This window comes from Magnolia sinica, chromosome 9 (assembly GCF_029962835.1).
Source record: "Magnolia sinica isolate HGM2019 chromosome 9, MsV1, whole genome shotgun sequence".
Taxonomy (NCBI): domain Eukaryota; kingdom Viridiplantae; phylum Streptophyta; class Magnoliopsida; order Magnoliales; family Magnoliaceae; genus Magnolia; species Magnolia sinica.
This window is the reverse complement of record NC_080581.1, coordinates 10,152,150-10,176,449: the sequence shown is the minus strand read 5'-3', so window position 1 is coordinate 10,176,449 and position 24,300 is coordinate 10,152,150. Positions and strand designations below refer to the sequence as shown.

Below are 24,300 nucleotides of genomic sequence, written 5' to 3'. Positions count from 1 at the left end.
TATATATTTTGAGTGCTCATCTTAGGACACGAGACCGAAAATTAAGCTTTTCCCATACTCAAGTAGGCCTCACAAGATGAAACTCAATAACCACCGTTTAAACATTTTTTTCCCTGTGAGACGCATGTTGATAATGTAGGCGTTGAGAGAGATGCTCCAGCGAGGAAATGATCTTTGGACTTGCTGTCTTACGCATGTTGATAAGGAAGGCGTCTAGAAAGATGCTCGAGTGAAAAAATGATACTTTGACTTGCTATCTTACGCATGTTGATAAAGTAGGCGTTGAGAAAGATGCTCGAGCGAGCAAATGATACTTGGACTTATCCTACGCACGTCGCTAAGGTAGACAGGATTTGTTGAGTAAGCGTTTGGACGCGTATGTCCCACCACCAGTATCTCCTGGGCCAGCGATCATAGCTGGTGCCTTATCATTGGTGCGCCAGTAGATTGATGACGCAAGCGTTTGGTCACGGATGTCCCACCACTAGTAGCTACTAGGCTGTGCTTATAGCTGGCGCCTTACCATTGGTGTGTCAGAGTAGGTCCCATCACGGCTATCGAGGTAAGCGAAATGACCATTACAAACAGCGTTAGGGGCCGTTTCACCTGAGTACCTGCTCGAGACGAGAAGACATTTGAATTCTCTCCCGCCTCTCCCTTTCTTGAGTCCAACAAAAACTCATTTCTCCCCGCTCTCCCTCTCTCAAATCCAACAGAAACCGCTATGTACTTGTTGCATCTCACAGCGTGTTAACCCCAATGCATGAATCGGACCTCGAATCCAAAACCTCTCACCATAGGAGCCCTCCATTGTCCGAGAGAAATCCAAATACTCCACATCAGGTCTGTCTGATTCTCTCTCTCTCTCTCTCTCTCTCTCTCTCAATCTTATTTGCAACAGCATGGAGATTTGGAGATTTCTCATTTTCGAATGTGGATTTGGTCATTTTTCAGCTTTGTATGTCGATTTTTAGGATTTGGGGATTTTTCAACTTCGGAGGTAGATTTTAGAATTTGGGGATTTTCCAACCTGAATGCGGAAATTGATTTGGGGAATTTAGCATCTTCTTTGGGATGCCTAATCTAGACTTGGTAAGGAGCAAGTCTGCAAGCATTGGGGATGCATGGTTCGACTTCACATTCATATTCGACAAATAATGGAGGGCTCTGCCGAACATAGATTACAATCTGTTTAGAGTCCAAATTCGTTGTTAGACTTGAATATGTTTGAAAAGTAGCCCACCCTTTTGGTGACGAAAAGCCGACTTTTCATAGTTTTCTTATTGGTGCAGTTCTGTGAGCAAAAGATCTATTGAGAATGTCTTGAAAGCTGAAAATCTACTCAGCCGGATAATCTTAAAGTTTTTGCAATGTTTCCAGTTTATGATGTAGCAAGACGAGACACATTTACAAATCTTGCGGATATAAGGGCTAAGGAAATCGATCTCTACTCAACTAATCAAGATTGCATCAAGATGCTTGTTGGAAACAAAGTTGATAAGGTAATTCCTACAAAGGTTTACAACAACTATACCTCCATTCTCAGAGGACTTTTCCACACAGGGTGGCCTCAGAACTTCTATGCTGTAAATGTGGTTTAAGTGCACTTCCAATCACGACCTTATTCTTTTGAATTATATATCATAAGATTTCCACAGTTTAAATACAAGATATGTATCTTGATGTTTAATTTTGCAGGAAAGTGGAGGGGTTGTCATGAAGAAAGAGGGAATTGATTTTGCTCGGGAGTATGGATGTCTTTTCCTTGAAGGTAGTGCAAAAACTCGAATTAATGTATAGCAGTGTTTTGAAGAGCTTGTTTTAAAAGTGCACACTCTGTCAACATTTATTTTTATTTTATTTCAGGATGATCATGTGGACATGGCAAAAGTTGTCCTGGGCATTTGTGATGGAAGAGTGGTCTGACGGATCGATTTCTGTCAGAAAAACCGCATAAAACAGATAGCCCACTTGTTTCAACTCATAGTAGAAACCGAGTAGAAATGAGTGGAGTCTGTTATTTCAGGCCATTTAGTAGGAAATAGAGAGCCTAGTACTTGGCTTGTCATTACTGCAGCATATATATTAGTTTTTATTTATTCAATTAATCAATCATGTTCTTCTTTCTTGCAGTGAATTTTGGGTTAGACTGATTTTTAAGATCCAGGTGAAAATATGGTGACACATCTAATGGATGAGTGGACTAGATGAAAATTCTCCACCATGCAGCTATATGCATAACTATGTTTGTTAGTTCCTTACTAAAATTCTAGTATGTATGTGTGGAAGCTGCTTTAGTGCTGGATTATTTTTTCTTTTTTTTTTTTCTTGTTTGATATACATGATGGAAATATATTGGTAGGATCATCCAATCAGTCCTACCCAAAAAAAAAAAAGTGTGATTTTGCACTGTGGTAATGAAAAGTTGGTAGTCCACATCAGTTGATTTGTATGTTCAGAGGTTTCTAAAAGCTAGCATGGCATAGGCAGCTTCCCTACCCCTCTTGCATAAAAGATCCATCATCATAGTATGTAGAATGTACATGCCTGCTTGCATAATGCTACCACCAGTATGATTTTCTTGAACTGTAAACTCCAGGATGCAGGAAATTGTCTACTCCAAAGGGAGAACTTTCATCTTCGCTCCCTGTCCAAGGCTCCTGTTGGCAAAAAGAAATTTGATTTGTTTTGTATACTTCCTTATCTAATCATTTTCATGATGGATTTCATTTTTTAAATTCCAGCACTTTTCGGAAGTATCTTTTCATGCAGTGTGATTTTATTTTATTTTTCCTTCTTGTTTGATAGATGATGAAATTAGGGGTGCACATTCAATTGGTTTTTTGAAGGAATTGTAATTAGATTTTTCTCAGCATGTTCACGCTGCTTCCTCCTAGGCTATTCTGAATCAACCAACAATCAGAGTTGTAGCTATAATAGCTGAAGGTTTTAAAGAAGCCTCCACCTACTCTAATGGAGAACACATAATCAAAAGTGAAAAATAAGCAAGAGGAGCCCAAAGCCACTGAGATGAAAGCGGCTGGGGTTGGACTAAAAGTTAGTTGGAAATTTGGTCAAAATGCAATTCTATAGGCCAATCTTTCTACACAAGAGAGCAGTAATGGTATGGCCTTTCTGATGATTTTATAGGCTAGAACATTGGTTTGCTATGTTCCACTGTGGATGGACTCTGACATGCTCCAAAAATCTACTCAGCTGGATAATCTTAAAGTTTTTATTTAGGAGAATCTCGACCAGAAGGTTTCACATGTAAACTCCTAGAAGCCAAATCCTGTTTTTTAGTATCTAAAACTTTCCTGCCATTATTTCAAATCACAAGTGATGGACCACAATTTGTGGGCTTAATGTTTGTAATCTAGATGTAAAATACCTCTGTTATGAGTGGTCTAGATGTTGCACAAGTTGATATTGGTTTGTGTACTGCAAATTGCCTCTTCAATCTCTCCTCATGCCAGTCAACCTAGCATTTCTCATCAATATTTTCAGAAATTTACCTTTTTTTTGGAGATTTATTTGTTTGAATTTTATTTTATTTTTAAATACAATTTAAGGAATTGCAGTGAGTTGTGAAAAACCATGGTGGATCTGTTCTTATTGGATGCTTGTTTTGGTCTTTTGGATATACATGTATTGAATTTTTGTAACAAAAACATGATCTTTGCACTAACAATAACATGCTTTATAACTTGGCTATGGAACAAACTTTTTGGGAACAAAATTATTGGAACTTAGTGTTCTATGTTTTGGGAACAAAAACTATATGGCTCAACATTATAGATCCTACTCGGCCAGAAAAATCGAAACAAGGGAGCTTTACAAATCATTTTCCACCAGAAAGATTCGAAAAGAGAATCTCACTTCAGTGGTGAGATGACATGGCAAGATTTGATTGATAGGGTCACATGCTTATAGATACCCAACAGTGTAAGGTCCACCGATCAAATCTTTCCACATCATCTCACCACCCAATTTAGGTATTACCTCAGAAAATATCTAATCCGTGACTACATGTATGAGACCATAGATGATGAAATTAGTTGAATGCCACACAACATGGATACCATTTGATATTGAATTTGGACCGTCAATAAATTTTTCATAACTGCTCATTTATTTTGTCCTTGTGTGGCCCAACATGTCTTTTTTGAAAATTTGTTTGTGGGAACGCTGTTTGGAGCATTAATTTAGTTTTGAGTTTGTTGTTTATTTCATGCAGGAACCTGCATCAGAGATACAGGACAAGATTTTATTTATGATTAATAATATTTCAGCTTCAAATATGGATGTGAAAGCAAAAGAATTTACTGATGTCCTGAAAGAGCAGTACTATCCATGGTTTGCTCAGTATATGGTGATGAAAAGGTGAGAAAAATCTTATGAATAACCTTTTAGTTTCATCAGCTAATTTTTACTTTACTGGGACATTATATTTGACAGAGCAAGCATTGAGCCAAATTTTCATGAGCTGTACTTGAAGTTCTTGGAGAAAGTTAATTCAAGAATGCTGAATAAGAAGATTGTCAAAGCTACTTATGAGAATTGCTGCCTTAGCAAAACTTTTTTGTTACCCCTGGTTGTCATTGTCACCATACACCTTTTCCAATCTCCCATAAACACAGACAAATGAGGTCCAGCCAGAGCTTCTACAAGGGATCTTCAAGTACTTGGAATGCAGTTTTGTCATCAGGAACGTCGAACAATAATTCAAATACACTGAGGTGCTTTCGACTCCTTTAAAAAACCAACCATCCACTCTTTTTTTTAACTTCCACAAAAAGAAGTGTGGCTGTAAGCACGCCAATGACTACTAAATATTTTTGAGGAAGACAGTTGCACAATAACTGAATAAAAATTTCTACAACCAGCCATAAGGAGGTGGTGGTAGTGGTAGTGGTGGTGGTGTTGGGCCAATTCAACCCTTTCTTCTAAAAGTTGATCATATCAGATAAATGTGACAACGCATTGCTCAATGTAATATTTTGGTAACATAGCCGATCATGCTTCTGGTTGTTTCGGTTCTCATGTTTAAGCAGCCGCCTTGGTTTTAGACTTCTTTCCTTTCGTCTCTGGCGCTGGGCTGTTCTGGAAGGGAAGGAAGGCAGTACCCATGAAGGGTTGTAAAGGTGCCGGAATCTCAATGCCATATTCCTTTTGGTAATTTTCAAGAATACAGTAAATGGTCCTTGCTATTGCTGTGAGGGTAGAGTTCAACAAATGACTGCCTGTTTTTTCTTTCTTTTACAGAATATTGCGGAGTCCACCTGCTTTCATGAATTACCAGGAAACTAATTTTGTAATTGATTGAATGAAGGATTGTAATTGAATGAATGAATGATTATGCAGGTGGTAATTGAATGAATGACTGATTATAATATATATTTTTTAAAATGAAGGAATTAGCTACGGATTAAATCCGTAGCTATAATTTTTAGACCTATATGTACGATTGTGCTACAGACTAAAACGGTAGCAAAATACCTATAGAGCAGTTTAAAAACTCAGAGTAAGGTTTTTGCAATTTTAGACTTTGCTTGCTAGTCTTCTATTTCTTTCATGGAAAGGTAGATGAGCACACTATTTGAACTTTGTTAATATGGCATAAATCTATACAAGCCAAAGATCTCAGGAATCACTTGTTTGAATATGTACATTAATAAATAGGGCCAACTGAAGATACAGACTGTTAAATACGTTAGGCCTATTATGGATTGCACACACCCAAAAATTCTCCAGATCAATGAAAATTCCAAACATGGTCCCATAATCTAAGCTTAAGGAAGAGAGTGTAGCATATCAAAGGTATTTATTCCAATGTTCTTGCAAAATATCGTGAGCAGTTTGGCCCCTTTCATTCGGAGAACATACCCATAGCCTGCGTATCAATCCTGTTTACCTTCAAATAAACATCTGGGAAACTTACATATTTTAATGCGTTCATCATATTGACAAGGCTAAAGCAACAAAAAGGACTTGATTATTTGCCAACAACGCATTTACATTTAGTTACACATGCAATTCACATTCAACCTGTTAATCAATCAATTACATATTCAATCCACATCTAAATCACATATTCAAAATCCAAATCCTGCCCATATTGATATATACCCATTCTTTCTTCTTCGTTTTCTAAAGGTGGGAAGCACAACACCCAAGATTATTGAGTGGAAATGCTCTATACAACTATTCAGGCGGACGCCAACAAAAAGGGCAGCAGTCACGCCTATCATTTAAAGCACTTGTACAAAAAAAAAAAACAAAACAAAACAAAAAACTATACAGGGCTAAAAAAATTAAAAAATTATAACAGACCCACAGAACAAGCCACCAATCTGGCACCCCAAAACTGATCTAAATCTTCAATGACACCCACCAACTACCATCCCTACAAACCAGTTGCACACTGACCACACCAAACCCACAATAGCCCAAGACAAAACGACCAGGGTAGCTCCTATCCAAAACTTGCACAACATCAGCCGCAAGACAACCGCAGGGAGCAAAAAAAGGCCACATTGATTTGAAAAGAACATGTTTCTTTTGCTGCTACATACAGGGGCTGTTGTTGAAAACCATATCATGTCCTACATGGAGAGCCATGAGGGTTGCGATTGCTTCCAGCTATGAAGCCACATGCAGCTTAAAAATCCAAAAGTGCTGAAGAGCAATGTAATCTTCTCATACACGTCTTGTAACATCATTTCAGACATGTAGAATTTACCTGCAACATTATCAACAAGAAAAAATTATAAGGTAAAAAGCATTCTATGCAAATAGAGTAGAAAAGTAGTTACAAATTGGCAAAGTATAATGGATGATACACAAGCAGTTATAATTTACTAAAATATTACATACATGAATACAAGTAATTCAAACTATGTACTAGTCATTTCACTTACCTCGATAGCCATGATGGGACCTACTCTGACGCACCAATGGTAAGGCACAAGCTATGAGCACCAGCTCAGGAGCGGACGCGGATTGGCTAGTCCCCCCACCGAAAGTGAAGAGACTAGATGTGCGCACTCTAGACGAAATGAAAATGTTGATACTAAAAGTGCATGCCATGAGCCAACTAAAAGCATAGATATAGAAACAACAAACCCCGAGCCTATTGAAAAAGAAGTTACTTTTGTTAATAGCCAGAGTTCACAAATTGTAAGTGGGATTAAAGTAAAGCCTCGAGTTGGGGGCAGCCATCGTGTGTATCAAAATCCGCTGGATAAAGTACAGAAGAAAAAATCTCGTACTAAATCCATTCAGCCACAAGCAAATCAAGAGAGATGAGAAACTGCTCAAGCACCAAACATAATGCACCCTACTTCATTTCAACTTTCAAATTATTCAATTCCATCTCTTGAACTAAGTCATTTTAATCAGGTATCGGTAAGAACTTATTTACCAAATCTTGTCATGTCACATGTTTATGTTCTTTAAATTCTTGATTTTTTTTCCCTCCATCAGGGTACACATATTGTTGTCATGAGTCCCTTAGAAGTACCGATAGGATCCCATGTAGGACCCGGTCATCATATGGTGATTGGCTACACTCCTGCCTCTAGTGGGTCCATAAATGCACCACTGGTTTAATTTCGATACCAAGCACCTCATTTTGGCATGTTTCAACAAAATCTCTTCAACATTAGACCACAGGTAAAAGTGCGATTTAATTTTGTATATTTCTAATATTAGAGTAACATTTATAGGAGTTGACATTCATGTAAGTTATGCTCACTAAAGTTTTCATTATTGTGTTTTTGCTATGCTAGACTTCAATTGGTACCAGTCTGAGTCGTTTTGGGATACCTAAGATCAGCCCTAGTGGATCAATTAGTGGCCCTTTTGTTGCTTGTGGCTACCAACCAAGTACAAACTTGTACAAGCAAATTCCCTCAAGCAACCTGCAATTGGCACATTTACGTGAAGATACATCTATAGGAAGTATTGCATTTCAACAAGTAAAACTGTTAATCTCTATCATTCATAGTATTGAATGAACTTTTTAATTTTCAATACAGTGAGACGTCTTATTCATTGAAATTTGAAATCCCTGTATGCAATTATCACCAGCACCATGTGATAAGAGTCAACTGTTAGAGTGTGAAGAACACAACCTACATTTGAATAAATAGATTTTCTTTCCTCAAAGGTGAGTGTATGTTCTAACTCTTCTTATAAAAGCCAGAAGATTACAACTTGATTGGTGGAATCTGTTTACTTTCTTTTCTCTTAACAGAATGAAAGAAAAAGTAGAAGAAATTTTGCGTTTTGTGTGCAAAATTTGCGATATTAAGGTAGGAAGGGACCGATGCACCATCCATATCCTTCATGAGACTTTTTGAGGTGGAAAGGATCTGATTTTCACAAGCATGTTTTCTCCACTTATGTGAAATTTTGAGATGGGAAATCAAAAGAGATGTTGATTTGGCTTCTTTGGTGGGAACCTCCATAATGGTATTCAAATGTTCAAGGCATCCATCAGGTGGACTACTGCAAAAAAAATAATCAAGGCGGTTCATTTAGAAGGTGAGCTGTGATATAAATAGGTTGGCAAGTTATAAAATTTCAGCTAATTTTAGTGAGCACCCATTTTTCCACCTACTATGCTTATGCTAGCCTTACTAATAACAAAAAGCCACTTGAAGTTATTGAGTCGAAATTTTGTCAATAAATTTGGAGTCAAATTTGTTGTCAAAATTACTAATATATGTACTCGTAATAAGACCTTTGTTGTCAAATTTGTCATAGTTGTCAACAATGTGAGGTCAAAACTTCCATAAGACTTTTGTCGTCAAATTTGTCAACAATGGAAAGTCAAAATTTGTTCCTAAATTTCGTTAAAAATGTGAAGTTAAATTTGTACATTACAAAATGCTGATGCTTGTTTTTCAATAAGACCTTCCAATATTTTCCATTTTAGCCATCCAATAATCATTCAAAAATCTTATGTATGGATAACGAACAAAGTGTAATATTTTGTTCATGATATATCTAATTGAGACATCATAGTTTGAATTACTTGTATTTATGTATGTAATGTTTTATAAATTCTAACTGCTTGTGTATCATCCATTATACTTTGCCAATTTGTAACTGCTTTTCTACTCTATTTGCATAGAATGCTTTTTACCTTATGATTTTTTCTTGTTGATAATGTTGCAGGTAAATTCTACATGTCTAAAATGATGTTACAAGACGTGTATGAGAAGATTACATTGCTCTTCAGCACTTTTGGGTTTTTAAGCTGCATGTGGCTTCATAGTTGGAAGCAGTCGCAGCCCTCATGGCTCTCCATGTAGGACATGTTATGGTTTTCAACAACAGCCCCTGTATGTAGCAGCAGAAGCAACATGTTCTTTTCAAATCAATGTGGCCTTCTTTTGCTCCCTGCGGCTGATGTTGTGCAAGTTTTGGATAGGAGCTACCCCAGTTGTTTTGTCTTGGGTTGTTGTGGGTTTGGTGTGGTCTTATTGTGGTGTGCAGCTGGTTTGTAGGGATGGTAGTTCGTAGGTGTCATTGAAGATTTAGATCAGTTTTGGGGTGCCAGATTGGTGGCTTGTTCTGTGGGTCTATTATAATTTTTTAATTTTTTTAGCCCTGTATAGTTTTTTGTTTTGTTTTTGTTTTTTATTTATTTTACAAGTGCTCTAAATGATAGGCGTGACTGCTGCCCTTTTTGTTGGCGTCCGCCTGAATAGTTGTATAGAGCATTTCCACTCAATAATCTTGGGTGGTGTGCTTCCCACCTTTAGAAAAATAAGAAGAAAGAATGGGTATATATCAATATGGGCAGGATTTGGATTTTGAATATGTGATTTAGATGTGGATTGAATATGTAATTGAATGATTAACAGGTTGAATGTGGATTGCATGTGTAACTGAATGTAAATGCGTTGTTGGCAAATAATCAAGTCCTTTTTGTTGCTTTAGCCTTGTCAATATGATGAACGCATTGAAATATGTAAGTTTCCCAGATGTTTATTTGAAGGTAAACAGGACTGTTATGCAGGCTATGGGTATGTTCTCCGAATGAAAGGGGCCAAACTGCTCACCATATTTTGCAAGAACATTGGAATGCATTCCTTATTCAAGTATACCCTACATCAACCTTGATAGTCACTATAAAATATAAAATACCTTTGATATGCTACACTCTCTTCCTTAAGCTTATATTATGGGACCATGTTTGGAATTTTCATTGATCTGGAGAATTTTTAGGTGTGTACAATCCACAATAGGCCTAACATATTTGACAGTCTGTATCTTCGGTCGGCCCTATTTATTAATGTACATATTCAAACAAGTGATTCCTGAGATCTTTGGCTTGTATAGATTTATGCCATATTAACAAAGTTCAACTAGTGTGCTCATCTACCTTTCCATGAAAGAAATAGAAGACTAGCAACCAAAGTCTAAAATTGCAAAAACCTTACTCTGAGTTTTTAAACTGCTCTACAGGTATTTTGCTACCATTTTAGTTCGTAACACAATTGTACGTATAGGTCTGAAAATTATAGCTACGGATTTAATCCGTAGCTAATTCCTTCATTTTAAAAAATATATATTATAATCAGTCATTCATTCAATTACCACCTGCATAATCATTCATTCATTCAATTACAATCCTTCATTCAATCAATTACAAAATTAGTTTCCTGGTAATTCATGAAAGCAGGTGGACTCCGCAATATTCCGCAAAAGAAAGAAAAAACAGGCAGTCATTTGTTGAACTCTACCCTCACAGCAACAGAAAGGATCATTTGCTGTGTTCTTGAAAATTACCAAAAGGAAGATGGCATTGAGATTCCGGCACCTTTACAACCCTTCATGGGTACTGCCTTCCTTCCCTTCCAGAACAGCCCAGCGCCAGAGACGAAAGGAAAGAAGTCTAAAGCCAAGGCGGCTGCTTAAACATAAGAACCGAAACAACCAGAAGCATGATCAGCTATGTTACCAAAATATTACATTGAGCAATGCGTTGTCACATTTATCTGATATGATCAACTTTTAGAAGAAAGGGTTGAATTGGCCCAACACCACCACCACTACCACTACCACCACCTCCTTATGGCTAGTTGCAGAAATTTTTATTCAGTTATTGTGCAACTGTCTTCCTCAAAAATATTTAGTAGTCATTGGCGTGCTTACAACCACACTTCTTTTTGTGGAAGTTGAAAAAAAGAGTGGATGGTTGGTTTTTTAAAGGAGTCGAAAGCACCTCAGTGTATTTGAATTGTTGTTCGACGTTCCTGATGACAAAACTGCATTCCAAGTACTTGAAGATCCCTTGTAGAAGCTCTGGCTGGACCTCATTCGTCTGTGTCTATGGGAGATTGGAAAAAGTGTATGGTGACAATGACAACCAGGGGTAACAAAAAAGTTTTGCTAAGGCACCTTGCAATTCTCATAAGTAGCTTTGACAATCTTCTTATTCAGCATTCTTGAATTAACTTTCCCCAAGAACTTCAAGTACAGCTCATGAAAATTTGGCTCAATGCTTGCTCTGTCAAATATAATGTTCCAGTAAAGTAAAAATCAGCTGATGAAACTAAAAGGTTATTAATAAGATTTTTCTCACCTTTTCATCACCATATATTGAGCAAACCATGGATAGTACTGCTCTTTCAGGACATCAGTAAATTCTTTTGCTTTCACATCCATATTTGAAGCTGAAATATTATTAATCATAAATAAAATCTTGTCCTGTATCTCTGATGCAGGTTCCTGCATGAAATAAACAACAAACTCAAAACTGAATTAATGCTCCAAACAACGTTCCCACAAACAAATTTTCAAAAAAGACATGTTGGGCCACACAAGGACAAAATAAATGAGCAGTTATGAAAAATTTATTGACGGTCCAAATTCAATATTAAATGGTATCCATGTTGTGTGGCATTCAACTAATTTCATCATCTATGGTCTCATACACGTAGTCACGGATTAGATATTTTCTGAGGTAATACCTAAATTGGGTGGTGAGATGATGTGGAAAGATTTGATTGGTGGACCTTACACTGTTGGGTATCTATAAGCATGCGACCCTATCAATCAAATCTTGCCATGTCATCTCACCACTGAAGTGAGATTCTCTTTTCGAATCTTTCTGGTGGAAAATGATTTGTAAAGCTCCCTTGTTTCGATTTTTCTGGCCGAGTAGGATCTATAATGTTGAGCCATATAGTTTTTGTTCCCAAAACATAGAACACTAAGTTCCAATAATTTTGTTCCCAAAAAGTTTGTTCCATAGCCAAGTTATAAAGCATGTTATTGCTAGTGCAAAGATCATGTTTTTGTTACAAAAATTCAATACATGCATATCCAAAAGACCAAAACAAGCATCCAATAAGAACAGATCCACCATGGTTTTTCACAACTCATTGCAATTCCTTAAATTGTATTTAAAAATAAAATAAAATTCAAACAAAGAAATCTCCAAAAAAAAGGTCAATTTCTAAAAATATTGATGAGAAATGCTAGGTTGACTGGCATGAGGAGAGATTGAAGAGGCAATTTGCGGTACACAAACCAATATCAACTTGTGCAACATCTAGACCACTCATAACAGAGGTATTTTACATCTAGATTACAAACATCAAGCCCACAAATTGTGGTCCATCACTTGTGATTTGAAATAATGGCAGGGAAGTTTTAGATACTAAAAAACAGATTTGGCTTCTAGGAGTTTACATGTGAAACCTTCTGGTCGAGATTCTCCTAAATAAAAACTTTAAGATTATCCGGCTGAGTAGATTTTTGGAGCATGTCAGAGTCCATCCACAGTGGAACATAGCAAACCAATGTTCTAGCCTATAAAATCATCAGAAAGGCCATACCATTACTACTCTCTTGTGTAGAAAGATTAGCCTATAGAATTGCATTTTGACCAAATTTCCAACTAACTTTTAGTCCAACCCCAGCCGCTTTCATCTCAGTGGCTTTGGGCTCCTCTTGCTTATTTTTCACTTTTGATTATGTGTTCTCCATTAGAGTAGGTGGAGGCTTCTTTACAACCTTCAGCTATTATAGCTACAACTCTAATTGTTGGTTGATTCAGAATAGCCTAGGAGGAAGTAGCGTGAACATGCTGAGAAGAATCTAATTACAATTCTTGCAAAAAACCAATTGAATGTGCACCCCTAATTTCATCATCTATCAAACAAGAAGGAAAAATAAAATAAAATCACACTGCATGAAAAGATACTTCCGAAAAGTGCTGGAATTTAAAAAATGAAATCCATCATGAAAATGATTGGATAAGGAAGTATACAAAACAAATCAAATTTCTTTTTGCCAACAGGAGCCTTGGACAGGGAGCGAAGATGAAAATTCTCCCTTTGGAGTAGACAATTTCCTGCATCCTGGAGTTTACAGTTCAAGAAAATCATACTGGTGGTAGCATTATGCAAGCAGGCATGTACATTCTACATACTATGATGATGGATCTTTTATGCAAGAGGGGTAGGGAAGCTGCCTATGCCATGCTAGCTTTTAGAAACCTCTGGACATACAAATCAACTGATGTGGACTACCAACTTTTCATTACCACAGTGCAAAATCACACTTTTTTTTTGGTAGGACTGATTGGATGATCCTACCAATATATTTCCATCATGTATATCAAACAAGAAAAAAAAAAAAAAAAAGAATCCAGCACTAAAGCAGCCATACATACGACAATTTAAGTAAGGAACTAACAAACATAGTTAAGCATATAGCTGTATGGTGGAGAATTTTCATCCAGTCCACTCATCCATTAGATGTGTCACCATATTTTCACCTGGATCTTAAAAATCAGTCTAACCCAAAATTCGCTGCAAGAAAGAAGAACATGATTGATTAATTGAATAAATAAAAACTAATATATATGCTACAGTAATGACAAGCCAAGTACTAGGCTCTCTATTTCCTGCTGAACGGCCTGAAATAACAGACTCCACTCATTTCTACTCGGTTTCTACTATGAGTTGAAACAAGTGGGCTATCTGTTTTATGCAGTTTTTCTGACGGAAATCGATCCGTCAGACCACTCTTCCATCACAAATGCCCAGGACAACTTTTGCCATGTCCACATGATCATCCTGAAATAAAATAAAAATAAATGTTGACAGAGTGTGCACCTTTAAAACAAGCTCTTCAAAACACTATTGTACATTAATTCGAGTTTTTGCACTACATTTAAGGAAAAGACATCCATACTCCCGAGCAAAATCAATTCCCTCTTTCTTCATGACAACCCGTCCACTTTCCTGCAAAATTAAACATCAAGATGCATATCTTGTATTTAAACTGTGGAAATCTTATGATATATAATTCAAAAGAATAAGGCCGTGATTGGAAGTGCACTTAAACCACATTTACAACATAGAAGTTCTGAGGCCACCCTGTGTTGAAAAGTCCTCTGAGAATGGAGGTATAGTTGTTGTAAACCTTTGTAGGAATTACCTTATCAACTTTGTTTCCAATAAGCATCTTGATGCAATCTTGATTAGTTGAGTAGAGATAGATTTCCTTAGCCCTTGTATCCGCAAGATTTGTAAATGTGTCTCGTCTTGCTACATCATAAACTGGAAACATTGCAAAAACTTTAAGATTATCCGGCTGAGTAGATTTTCAACTTTCAAGACATTCTCAGTAGATCTTCTGCTCACAGAACTGCACCAATAAGAAAACTTTGAAGAGTTGGCTTTTCGTCACTAAAAGGGTGGGCTACTTTTCAAACATATTCAAGTCTAACAACGAATTTAGACTCTAAACAGATTGTAATCTATGTTCGGCAAAGCCCTCCATTATTCGTCGAATATGAATGTGAAGTCGAACCATGCATCCCCAATGCTTGCAGACTCCTTGCTCCTTACCAAGTCTAGATTAGGCATCCCAAAGAAGATGCTAAATTCCCCAAATCAATTTCCACATTCAGGTTGAAAAATCCCCAAATTCTAAAATCTACTTCCGAAGTTGAAAAATCCCCAAATCCTAAAAATCGACATACGAAGTTGAAAAATGACCAAATCCACATTCGAAAATGAGAAATCTCCAAATCCCCATGCTGTTGCAAATAAGATTGAGAGAGAGAGAGAGAGAGAGAGAGAGAGAGAGAGAATCAGACAGACCTGATGTGAAGTGTTTGGGTTTCTCTCGGACAATAGAGGGCTCCTATGGTGAGAGGCTTTGGATTCAAGGTCCGATTCATGCGTTGGGGTTAGCACGCCGTGAGATGCAACAGAGACATAGCGGTTTCTGTTGGATTTGAGAGAGGGAGAGCGGGAGAGAAATGGGTTTTTGTTGGACTCGAGAGAGGGAGAGGCGGGAGAGAATTCGGATGTTTTCTCGTCTCGAGCAGGTACTCGGGTGATATGGGCCCTAACGTCGTTTGTAACGGTCATTTCGCTTACCTCGATAGCCGTGATGGGACCTACTCTGACGCACCAACGGTAAGGCGCCCGCTATGAGCACCAGCCCAGGGGCTACTGGTGGGGGTACTAGCCCATCCGCGTCCGAAACTTTGGAAACATGCTCGAGCGAGAAAATGATATTTAGACTTGCATAGCATCTGCGCTGCCAGCACCAAGATGGCTACGGTGTAGTTCTCTATAGGACCCACTATAACGTATGTATTGTATCCATGCCATTCATCTATTTTTCGGGATCATTCGTGATATGAACTCAAATTTGAAAATGTCCAAATCTCTAGTGGACCATACCACAAAGAAAAAACAATAATGATTGAATGCCCATCATTAAAAACTTCCTCAGGGGTATTGGAATGTTTATTTACCCTCCAACCTTTTAACTCGGTCACATGGATGAATGGAAGAAAAACATTGTCTCCTTATAATAAGTTTTTAGGGATTTTTATCCCAAAATTCCTACTGTTTTTTTTTTTTTTTGAAGACTCTTAAAATTTTCTTATTTATAAAAGCATGCACTTTTTGTCTCCCTATAATAAGTTTTTAGGGATTTTTATCCCAAAATTCCTACTGATTTTTTTTTTTTTTGAAGACTCTTAAAATTTTCTTATTTATAAAAGCATGCACTGGAACCAACTAACAATGTAAAAAAGACCTATACTTATTTTCAAGAACGGAGATACAAAGTAAGCAGCTTTGGTGGATCCAAGAATCCACAAAGGTTGGCAGGATATCTGATGTACAGTGGGTTGTGGATAACTTTATGGCCTAGATGGATCAGAAAAGGTTTGGCCAACGACATAAGTGATCCAAACCATCAGAACTTAAAACGGACGTATCTCGCAAATCAGAACAAGCTATCAGACGTATCATATATATATGATTTTGGGGTAGAATGAGCTACTTTAGCCACCCAACCCTGTTGTGCTGGGTTACTCATGCCGAATTTGCGAAATACCATCAGATCGACCGTCAAATACATATTTTAATTTTATTTTTACTATTTACAGTAAATTTTAGTTTGAGTATAACTCTTCATCCGTTGGGCTTTAGGAGTTGTGCCCAACATTAAAAGTGCTTAGAATTAGGAGAACAACGTGGTGAAGCTAAATAGTATAGTTACTATTTTTGGTCAAAAATCATGCGCATTGGTAGGAATCATGACTCTATAATTAGTAAGTTTACTATTTATAGTAAGTCATGAATTCTAGGAGTTTTAGTTGTAGTTTAATTTCGAAACTTCTTCCATGACTTAGTATATATCCCTATTTAAAGGGGTAATCTTGTTTTTCATCATCAATCAAATTATTTCGAATTTCTTAGAATTATTTTTATTTTCTTTTACTCATGGATTCGAGGTATCTCTGTGAGGAGTCCAGAGAAATTCCGTAGATTCTGAGCAGTTATTCCCCCCAAGGAAGGCGGTGCTCGACCTCACGTCCTTCCCTACGTCACTTTGGTATTAGAGTGAGGCTTTTCCTCAAATTTATGGCTTCTAATAATGGGTCGGGCAATAATTCCATTAACGGTGATCTAGGGAATTATCCTTTAACGGTGGCGGTGGCTTTCGAAGCGGACCAGCGAGAGAATCGACAAGTCATGAAAGGGCTGCAAACTTCCATCGATCACACGACGGATCACATGATAGAGACCCTAGGGCAGCTTTGTGTTTCTGGCAGTGATCCGCCACCGGTAATTGCTGGAACTCATAATCGGCCTGATCGTAGGATGATACTTGTGGTGAACCAATAGGCCATTCCTGAGGGAGGGTAATCCAATAATACGGGGGTTGATAACATGATCCTTCAACATCTCAGACAATGCAGTGATCAAGCAGATCGGTCAGATTGAGAGTTTAGGATGAAGGTCGATATCCCTAGTTTCAATGGCCAACTTCACATTGAAGATTTCTTCAATTGGCTTTCTGAAGTCCAACGATTATTCGACTATATGAAAATCCCTGAAATGAAGAAGGTTAAACTTGTGGCTTACAAGTTGAAGGGCGGAGCTTTAGCTTGGTGGGAGCAACTATAAATCGCATGAAAAATATAGATGAAAGCACCAATCCGCACATCGCAACAGATGAAGCAACTAGTAGGTGTACAATTTCTCCCTAGCGATTAAATCAGGTACTATTCCAACAATATTAAAATTGTCAGCAAGGTTGTCGGTTGGTGAGAGATTACGCAAACGAATTCTATCAATTGGCAACGTGTAACGATTTAGTCCAGATGTAATTACAGCAAATCGCTCGATTCAACGGTGGATTGCGTATGATGATCTATGATCAGGTCCAGATGTAGTCCATTTGGACGATGAATGATGCAATCAAGTTGGCTACCTCAGCGGAAGCGTAGCTTGAACGTCCCAACACACGAACCTATCCTACCGCTAGGGTTGTCACTGCGGGTCCACCCCAGAGAGTTCCACAGCTCAAAGGAAAGGAGCCCGTATGAGCACACACTCAACCTCTTACACCCATGAACTAAGATCAAAGAAGCAGGCAAGTTAGGCCTCAAAGGGGTGTATCTACTGCTACTGGTCTAAGCTGAATCTTGAACCCCTGTGCTCGGCTAAAACCCGACAATTGCTTTCGTTGTTGCCAACCAGATTACCTATCAAATACTTGTCCCAGTGATAAGTGGTGAACCTCACTATTAATGATAGTAGTGCTGAAAAAACCAATGAAGATTCAGATGTTTAGGAATCGGAACAGGCCATAGAAGACGAGGCGGATGAGACAAGTTGGGTTTAGCAGAATCATGGTGAGTCACTCATCATGAGGTGACTATTTTATGTGCCGAGGAAAGAGGTACACCCATAACGACATAACATCTTCCGAACTAGGCGTACGGTGAATGGAAAAGTCTATGATGTGATTATTGACAGTGTGAGCAGCAAGAACATCATTTCCAAGGTGATGGTAGAGAGTTTGCATTTGAAAATGGAACGTTATCCCTCCCTATATATAATCAGTTGGATTAAGAAGGTTAGCAAGACAAAAATAACTGAAGAATATACTATATCATTATCAATTGACAAACATTATAAAGACGAAATAGTATGTGATATAGTTGACATGGAGGCATGTCATATGCTACTCGGTCGATCATGCCAATCTAACCATGACGCCACTCATAAAGGGTGATATAATGTATATATTTTCACCAAGGACTACCGAAAAACCATATTGGCCCCGTGGATAAGTCCATTTACATTTTAGGTGTATTGTACATTGCTACTTTGGTGTGTTACACCTAATTTTGGATAAGGATAATTCTTGAGATGTACATTTAAATTGAGGTCCACCAGAAGCACGGTCTAGATTCAACATAATCATCTCACGGGTGGATCCCACAAAATAGATCTTTTGACGTCAGGCCAAAGATGTATTAATAGAAACTGTTGATCTGGTGGGCCACCGCGTGGATAGGCGATATCCTAGAGACAGGGTTGGGATTGTAGCAGCAATCCAATCAATGTTTGGCTAAAGTTTTCTAATGATAGCAATTTTTTCGTCGACCGCCCATCCACCTTGTGGCCCATATGACTAACGGTCTTGATCATACATAACTCATGTTTTGCCACGTGTACCGTGAGAGTAAACAGCAGACAATTTCATAGCTGCATGTTAGCATCTTCTAAAATGGTTTTCGTGGGTCATCCCACATTGAATCATATGGGCCTGAGTTGGCCCAATCATCGCCAATCATTTCAGGGCCTGATTTTAGACGGGTTAATATTTGAAGTCCATGGACTGATAGACAGCCCACTTATATATAAAGGAAAGGAAATGGAGCTATAGATACTCTTGCCAACCAACGGCTGGAAAAGCCCTATCGCTCTTGTCCATAGTAGAAACTACAGCAATGAATGGCTACAGATTGAAATGAATCACAAGACCGTAACTAGCATGTGAGAGCCTGGCTCGGCTTTCGACCGGGCTTAGACCCATTAGCCTCGCCCGTGTCTCGGGCCTGGGTCCGAAACGATCTGGCCTAGCCAAAAATTGATAAAATTCCTATTTCGCCCTTGAATATTTGTAATCCATCTATTGATCATGTAGGCCACACATCACAAAGATACAGCCACATGGATGAACAAAATCAACGGTCTACATTTAAGATGAACGGGTTGCCTAATGAAAGATTAGATTGGCATATCCGTACATATGAAGTCCGGTCGAGAGGTGATGGCCGAGCCAGGCAAGGTTGGGATAAAATGATCTGAACGCAAGCCTTAAAATGATGTCGGGTTGGTTTCTGAATTTTTGTGGTCCACCTGAGATATGGATTTGCCTCGTTTTTTGGACCATGGCCTAAAATGGTCTTTCAGAACGGATGCACGGAATGGATAAACAACACATCCACCATCGAGGTGGGCCCACGGAGGGAACCGATCACAAACGTCTCTGTGATGTGTGAGACTGACTGCCATCCAAAAACCCTTCCATCACATGGGAAACGGATTGGCTAGTGACGCTGCAACCAGCCAGCCAGGTGGCTAGTCGTTGGTGCTCTGTGGGACCCACCATGATGTATGTGTTTTATCCACGCCGTCCATTTATTTTTAAAGATAATTTTATGCTTGAACCCAAAAATGAGGTAGATCTAAGTCTAAGGTGGACCACACCATGAGTAAAGAGTAGTGATTGAATGTCCACCATTAAAAACCTCCTACGGCCCACTGTTATCTTATTGACATCTAACCTGTTGATTAGGTCATACAGACTTGGATGAAGGGAAAAAAAAATATATCAGCTTGATCCAAAAATTTTGTGGCCCCCAAGAAGTTTTTAATGGTAAGTGTTCAATCAACACTGTGCGGTCCACTTGAGATTTGGATCAACCTCATTTTTGGGCTCATACCATAAAATGATCTGGAAGAATGAGTGGACGGCATGGATGAAACAAATACATCATGGTGGGGCCCACAGTCCACCGACCGCAAGCCATGGGCTAGTGGCAGGGTGAGTAGCCAATCCGTTTCCCATCACCTGTGTCACCCGTGTTAGGCCTAGATCCCAGAATCTATCCTCATCCCTAATTCAGGTGGTCCACACCAAAGGGAAAGATGGGGGACAATCAGGACGGTGAGGCCCACCATAGAAACTTCCAGATAGAATGTTTTGTATATGCGATCCATCCTAGTCATCAGATGAACCCCACCGGTAATGAAGGGGCACCAAATGACCAAAACTCAGGTGGGCCACACTACATGAACATCTAGGGTTTACATGTCATTTTACATTGCTCCTGGTGGTGTGTCCTACCTGAGATTTGGATATATATAAGAATGAACAGGAGGCACACTAGATTCACGGTTTGGATTCCAATACACAGCACTGGTGGGCCCCACAGCTCAAATACATAGAACATATATGATCATTCCCCTAATATTGCACATCCTATGATATACATTTACAACTATCACAACAGATGGACTCGATCTGTCACCTTTCAACAATTGGCCCCCCACCCAATAAATGAAATCAACCATCGTACACATGGCCACGTGTACGGTGGAGATTACCATTCACCATACTGTCCTGCAGATGGTAATCCACATCTACATACAACAAACATGAAAAGTCTTGAAAATTTCCATACAAGAGTTATTTAAAAATCCAAGAAATGAAACAACACTAACCATGCAAATGTCCATACTCCTTCACACCGTTGATCATTGGTGGGCCCCTGATCAAGCATCCAACCAATGATCTTCAAGTCTTCTTACTAGGCTCGAATACATACTTGATAATTGAGTCCTTGATCGAGAGCAGGTCCGGGAATTCCTTCTTTAGCTTGGCTGCATCCAATTCGTTGTTACTCCGTTGGGCAACGATCACCTTCGCTTGTTCCTCCAGATTGAAGTTGGCCCACTTGAATTGAGGGTCGATGTAGTCTCTGTACATTTCCAAAATCTCATTGTGGCTGATCACGCCGGGATTCGTGAAATTCCAGATCCCACGGCAGTTACGCTTCGCCATCTCGATCGAGATTGGCAGGAGCTCATCAAGCACCGTCATGCTGTTTGGTATGTTGACCACCTTATTGTAACGGCTGATCTTGGTGATGAAGTTGCGTGGATTGCTCAGATCGGACGAGATCGGCATTCGGACCCTGAGTGTGCACACATTTTCGTACTCCCTCAGGAGCTCCTCTACCTGCAAAATTACAGTAGATTGTATACACATACGTACATATACGTATTTCAAGATCTCAACTGTATACATGTAGTAGTACATCGCTTGTAGTAATAGCTTTCACAACAGTTTAAAAACCCGAGTTGACTCACCTAATTCAACTCGACTCGACCAGATTTAGTGAATTGTGGTCATGACTCGGTCAAAAAAACGAGTTTCTCGAGTTGACTCGACTCGAGTGGGTTCTGGGTCGAGTTAGGTTTTCATGCTTTTAGACAATGGTTTGTGCAAATGCATGTAAGATGATGCATACTATATATACCTTCTATTTGTGCCACATGCCCATGAATCTTGGCCTTCAATTTGATGGGCCACCTCTTAAATTAAGTAAGTGTAGCCCAAAATTTGCATCGAACAAATGAACTTAAAATCCAATCAATGGACTTTTTGTGGCCATCCAAAACCATGGTATTGATCAGATGATAAGGACCAACTTATGGACACGTGTTTATTGAAGGCTATGGACCATTGAATCAATAGTCAGGATAGGTTGGCATGTGCGTAATTTGAATAGTGGAGATGCTTAAACATACCAAATCATATTCTCTATGGTAATCTAGACACTGGTTCAAAAACGAAACTCATACCCACTGTCAAGACGGTCGGGCTCTCTCAAAGACCTGTACGAGTATATAAGGGTGCGTTTGGATGGTAAAATATTTAACATAAGCTACTTATATCTTCAGGTGTCCGGATGGTATGTTACTTAACATAAGCTACTTATATCTCCAGTCATTTGGACAGTAAGTCACTTAACATTAGCTATTTATATGTCCTTTAGATGTTTGGTAAATATATTTTTAAAATACTGATAAAAAGCCTAACGTTGAGTTTGGTAATGCTGTACGCATAGGCCCTCTACGAAAGGAGCGGGCAAAAGATACGGACTAACTTTTTTGCTAAGAATATAAACCATAGCTATATTTACTATGGGTTTATTCTGCAACTAAAAAGTTGACACACCACAAACAATTAATAGTATTGTAAGGGGCTCTATGGGCCTAAAAATATATATGTTCTATCTAACCCTTCCATCTATTTGGAAATATTAATTTATGCATAAAATAAAAAATCAGCTAGATCAAAGGCTCAAGTGGACCACATGGTAAGAAACATGGAGATTAAATCACATTTGCTTCCTACGTTGTGGTCCGATTGGGCCTTCAATCTACCTTAAATTTGGGATCATAAACTAAAATAATTTAATAAAATTAATGGTCGGAATGGATAAACGAAATACATCATAGTGGCCCCACAAAGCCCATATTAGGACGGTCCACGGTCCGTCTCACGAACCGACGCCCAAATTTGGGCACGTGTTCAAAATAGACGGCGCTCAAAATGGGGTTATTTCTCTCTCTCTCTCTCTCTCCCTCTCCATCTCTCTCATTAGAGGTGGGCGTTTCATACCCGAACCGCTGGATCCGACCCGATCAGACCCGATCCGACCCGATTCGAACAGAACCGATGGTCAGGATCGGGTAACAGAAACCAGATCCGAAATATTTTCGGCTCGATTCCGGATAAACCATGTTCCGACCCGACCCAACCCAGAATCCGATCCGAAAGGATCCGACTCGAATAGACCTGACCCGACCCGTATATATTAGTATATATATAAAATTTTAACTTTTTTTATCCGACTGTTTTTTTACCCTACCCCAACCGCATCTCCCCTCTCGCCGCCCAAACCCTAAAAATCCCCAAATCATCTTCTCTACCCTACCTGCACCCGAAGATCTCTACAACCCTACCCGACTGACGACTGTCTTCTCTACCCTACCTACTTGTCTTCTCTACCCTACCTACTTGTCTTCTCTGCGACTCTACCCTACCCGCACCTGAAAATTCGATGAATCCCCAAATCATCCCGTCCCAATCCCCAAATCAATAAATCTCGCCGGAAAGAGAAGAATGTTGGAGAGGTTTTCGTCTCTGCGAGGAAGCTCGCTGCAGCTCTCTGCCATTTGCAGCTTCGGGAAGGTTCCACTGGAGGCGACAGTGGTCGAGTGGTGTTGAAGAGGGCAGACGATCAGTTAGGGTTGGAGGTAGCTTTTCTTTTCCCAATATTTATGATTTCTGGGGTTTTTTTCTTTCAAAAATTCAATCTCAATGTTCTATCTTTTAAGCTTTTTTAGTTGCTTGGTTGCTTTAGTGTTTGGAAATTAGTACAGATTTGATTTTTTATTTTTATTTCCTCCTCTCGATAGTATGGGATCTTTGATTTTAAAGGTTTGTTGAGAAATTTGATGAATGCATGGCTCTATACTACCGGGAAAGTGGGATTTGATTTTTCAGCTTCTGTATATTATGTGTTTTAGGGTTAGCATGGTGGAATTCGTTGTTAATGTTTGATCTTGAGGTAGTATAGGGTCAGCCTCAGTAGATGTCGTGGCTACTGAGATGAGGAGTCCGTAAATGCATATATGCACTGCGACTCTACCCTAACCGACTGTTTTCATTTTTGTTAGGCATAAGAAAACATCTTGATCTTGTTTTTTCTTTTCTTCTCTGTGGGAAAAAACCCGATCCGAACTTGGGCCAATCCGATCCGACTCGGTTTTCCTAACCGAGTCGGACTCAGATCGGTCCAGGTCAGCAGGGTTTAGGATCGGATTGGGTCAGAGGACCCAGAGTCGGTCCCGGTTCTGACCGAGTTCGGGT

General features: G+C 38.9%; 3 protein-coding genes and 1 long non-coding RNA gene across 8 annotated transcripts in view; 3 read left to right on the top strand and 1 right to left on the bottom strand.

Moving 5' to 3' along the window:
* The window catches only part of LOC131256856 (B-box zinc finger protein 19-like), a 42,786-nt gene that overhangs the window by 11,338 nt on the left and 7,148 nt on the right, over positions 1-24,300 (top strand). The gene's annotated exons all lie outside the window — the stretch shown is intronic.
* Positions 1,384-10,832, top strand: LOC131256857 (uncharacterized). Of its 4 annotated transcripts, XR_009176989.1 has the most exons (4): positions 1,384-1,502; positions 1,699-1,827; positions 4,238-4,383; positions 4,459-5,281. XR_009176989.1 is itself a non-coding variant. In XM_058257916.1 (3 exons), exons 1-3 carry the CDS (start codon positions 3,080-3,082, stop codon positions 4,646-4,648), a joined length of 381 nt encoding a protein of 126 aa, XP_058113899.1. In that variant the 5' UTR covers positions 2,995-3,079; the 3' UTR covers positions 4,649-5,281. The 4 variants fall into 4 exon arrangements, 2 of the variants coding, with proteins under 2 accessions (XP_058113899.1, XP_058113900.1); XR_009176988.1 differs by lacking the exons at positions 1,384-1,502; positions 1,699-1,827 and adding an exon at positions 2,992-3,270 and having other exon boundaries at positions 4,459-4,584; XM_058257916.1 differs by lacking the exons at positions 1,384-1,502; positions 1,699-1,827 and adding an exon at positions 2,995-3,124.
* Positions 8,089-9,946, top strand: LOC131256865 (uncharacterized). The gene is made up of 3 exons (XR_009176996.1): positions 8,089-8,170; positions 8,258-8,547; positions 9,184-9,946. It is a non-coding gene; the product is annotated as an uncharacterized LOC131256865 (long non-coding RNA).
* The window catches only part of LOC131256855 (uncharacterized), a 54,767-nt gene continuing 41,613 nt past the window's right edge, over positions 11,147-24,300 (bottom strand). Inside the window, exons 1-3 of one of the 2 annotated variants that reach the window (XM_058257913.1) lie at positions 11,600-12,200; positions 11,416-11,524; positions 11,147-11,344 (exon numbers count right to left, since the gene is read on the bottom strand). In XM_058257913.1, coding sequence (XP_058113896.1) covers positions 11,147-11,344; positions 11,416-11,524; positions 11,600-11,751 — 459 coding nt within the window. In that variant the 5' untranslated portion in view covers positions 11,752-12,200. Of the gene's footprint in view, positions 11,345-11,415; positions 11,525-11,599; positions 12,201-24,300 lie in introns of those variants that run through there. The other variant, XM_058257912.1, reaches the window with a different exon arrangement.

What these genes read in the sequence shown, in the direction of transcription:
- LOC131256857 (XM_058257916.1), top strand. Translation starts at nt 3,080, where the DNA reads ATGCAATTCTATAGGCCAATCTTTCTACACAAGAGAGCAGTAATG. An exon ending in TACACAAGAGAGCAGTAATG is followed by an intron (nt 3,125 to 4,237) that starts GTATGGCCTTTC and finishes TATTTCATGCAG; the next exon opens with GAACCTGCATCAGAGATACA. An exon ending in CAGTATATGGTGATGAAAAG is followed by an intron (nt 4,384 to 4,458) that starts GTGAGAAAAATC and finishes TATATTTGACAG; the next exon opens with AGCAAGCATTGAGCCAAATT.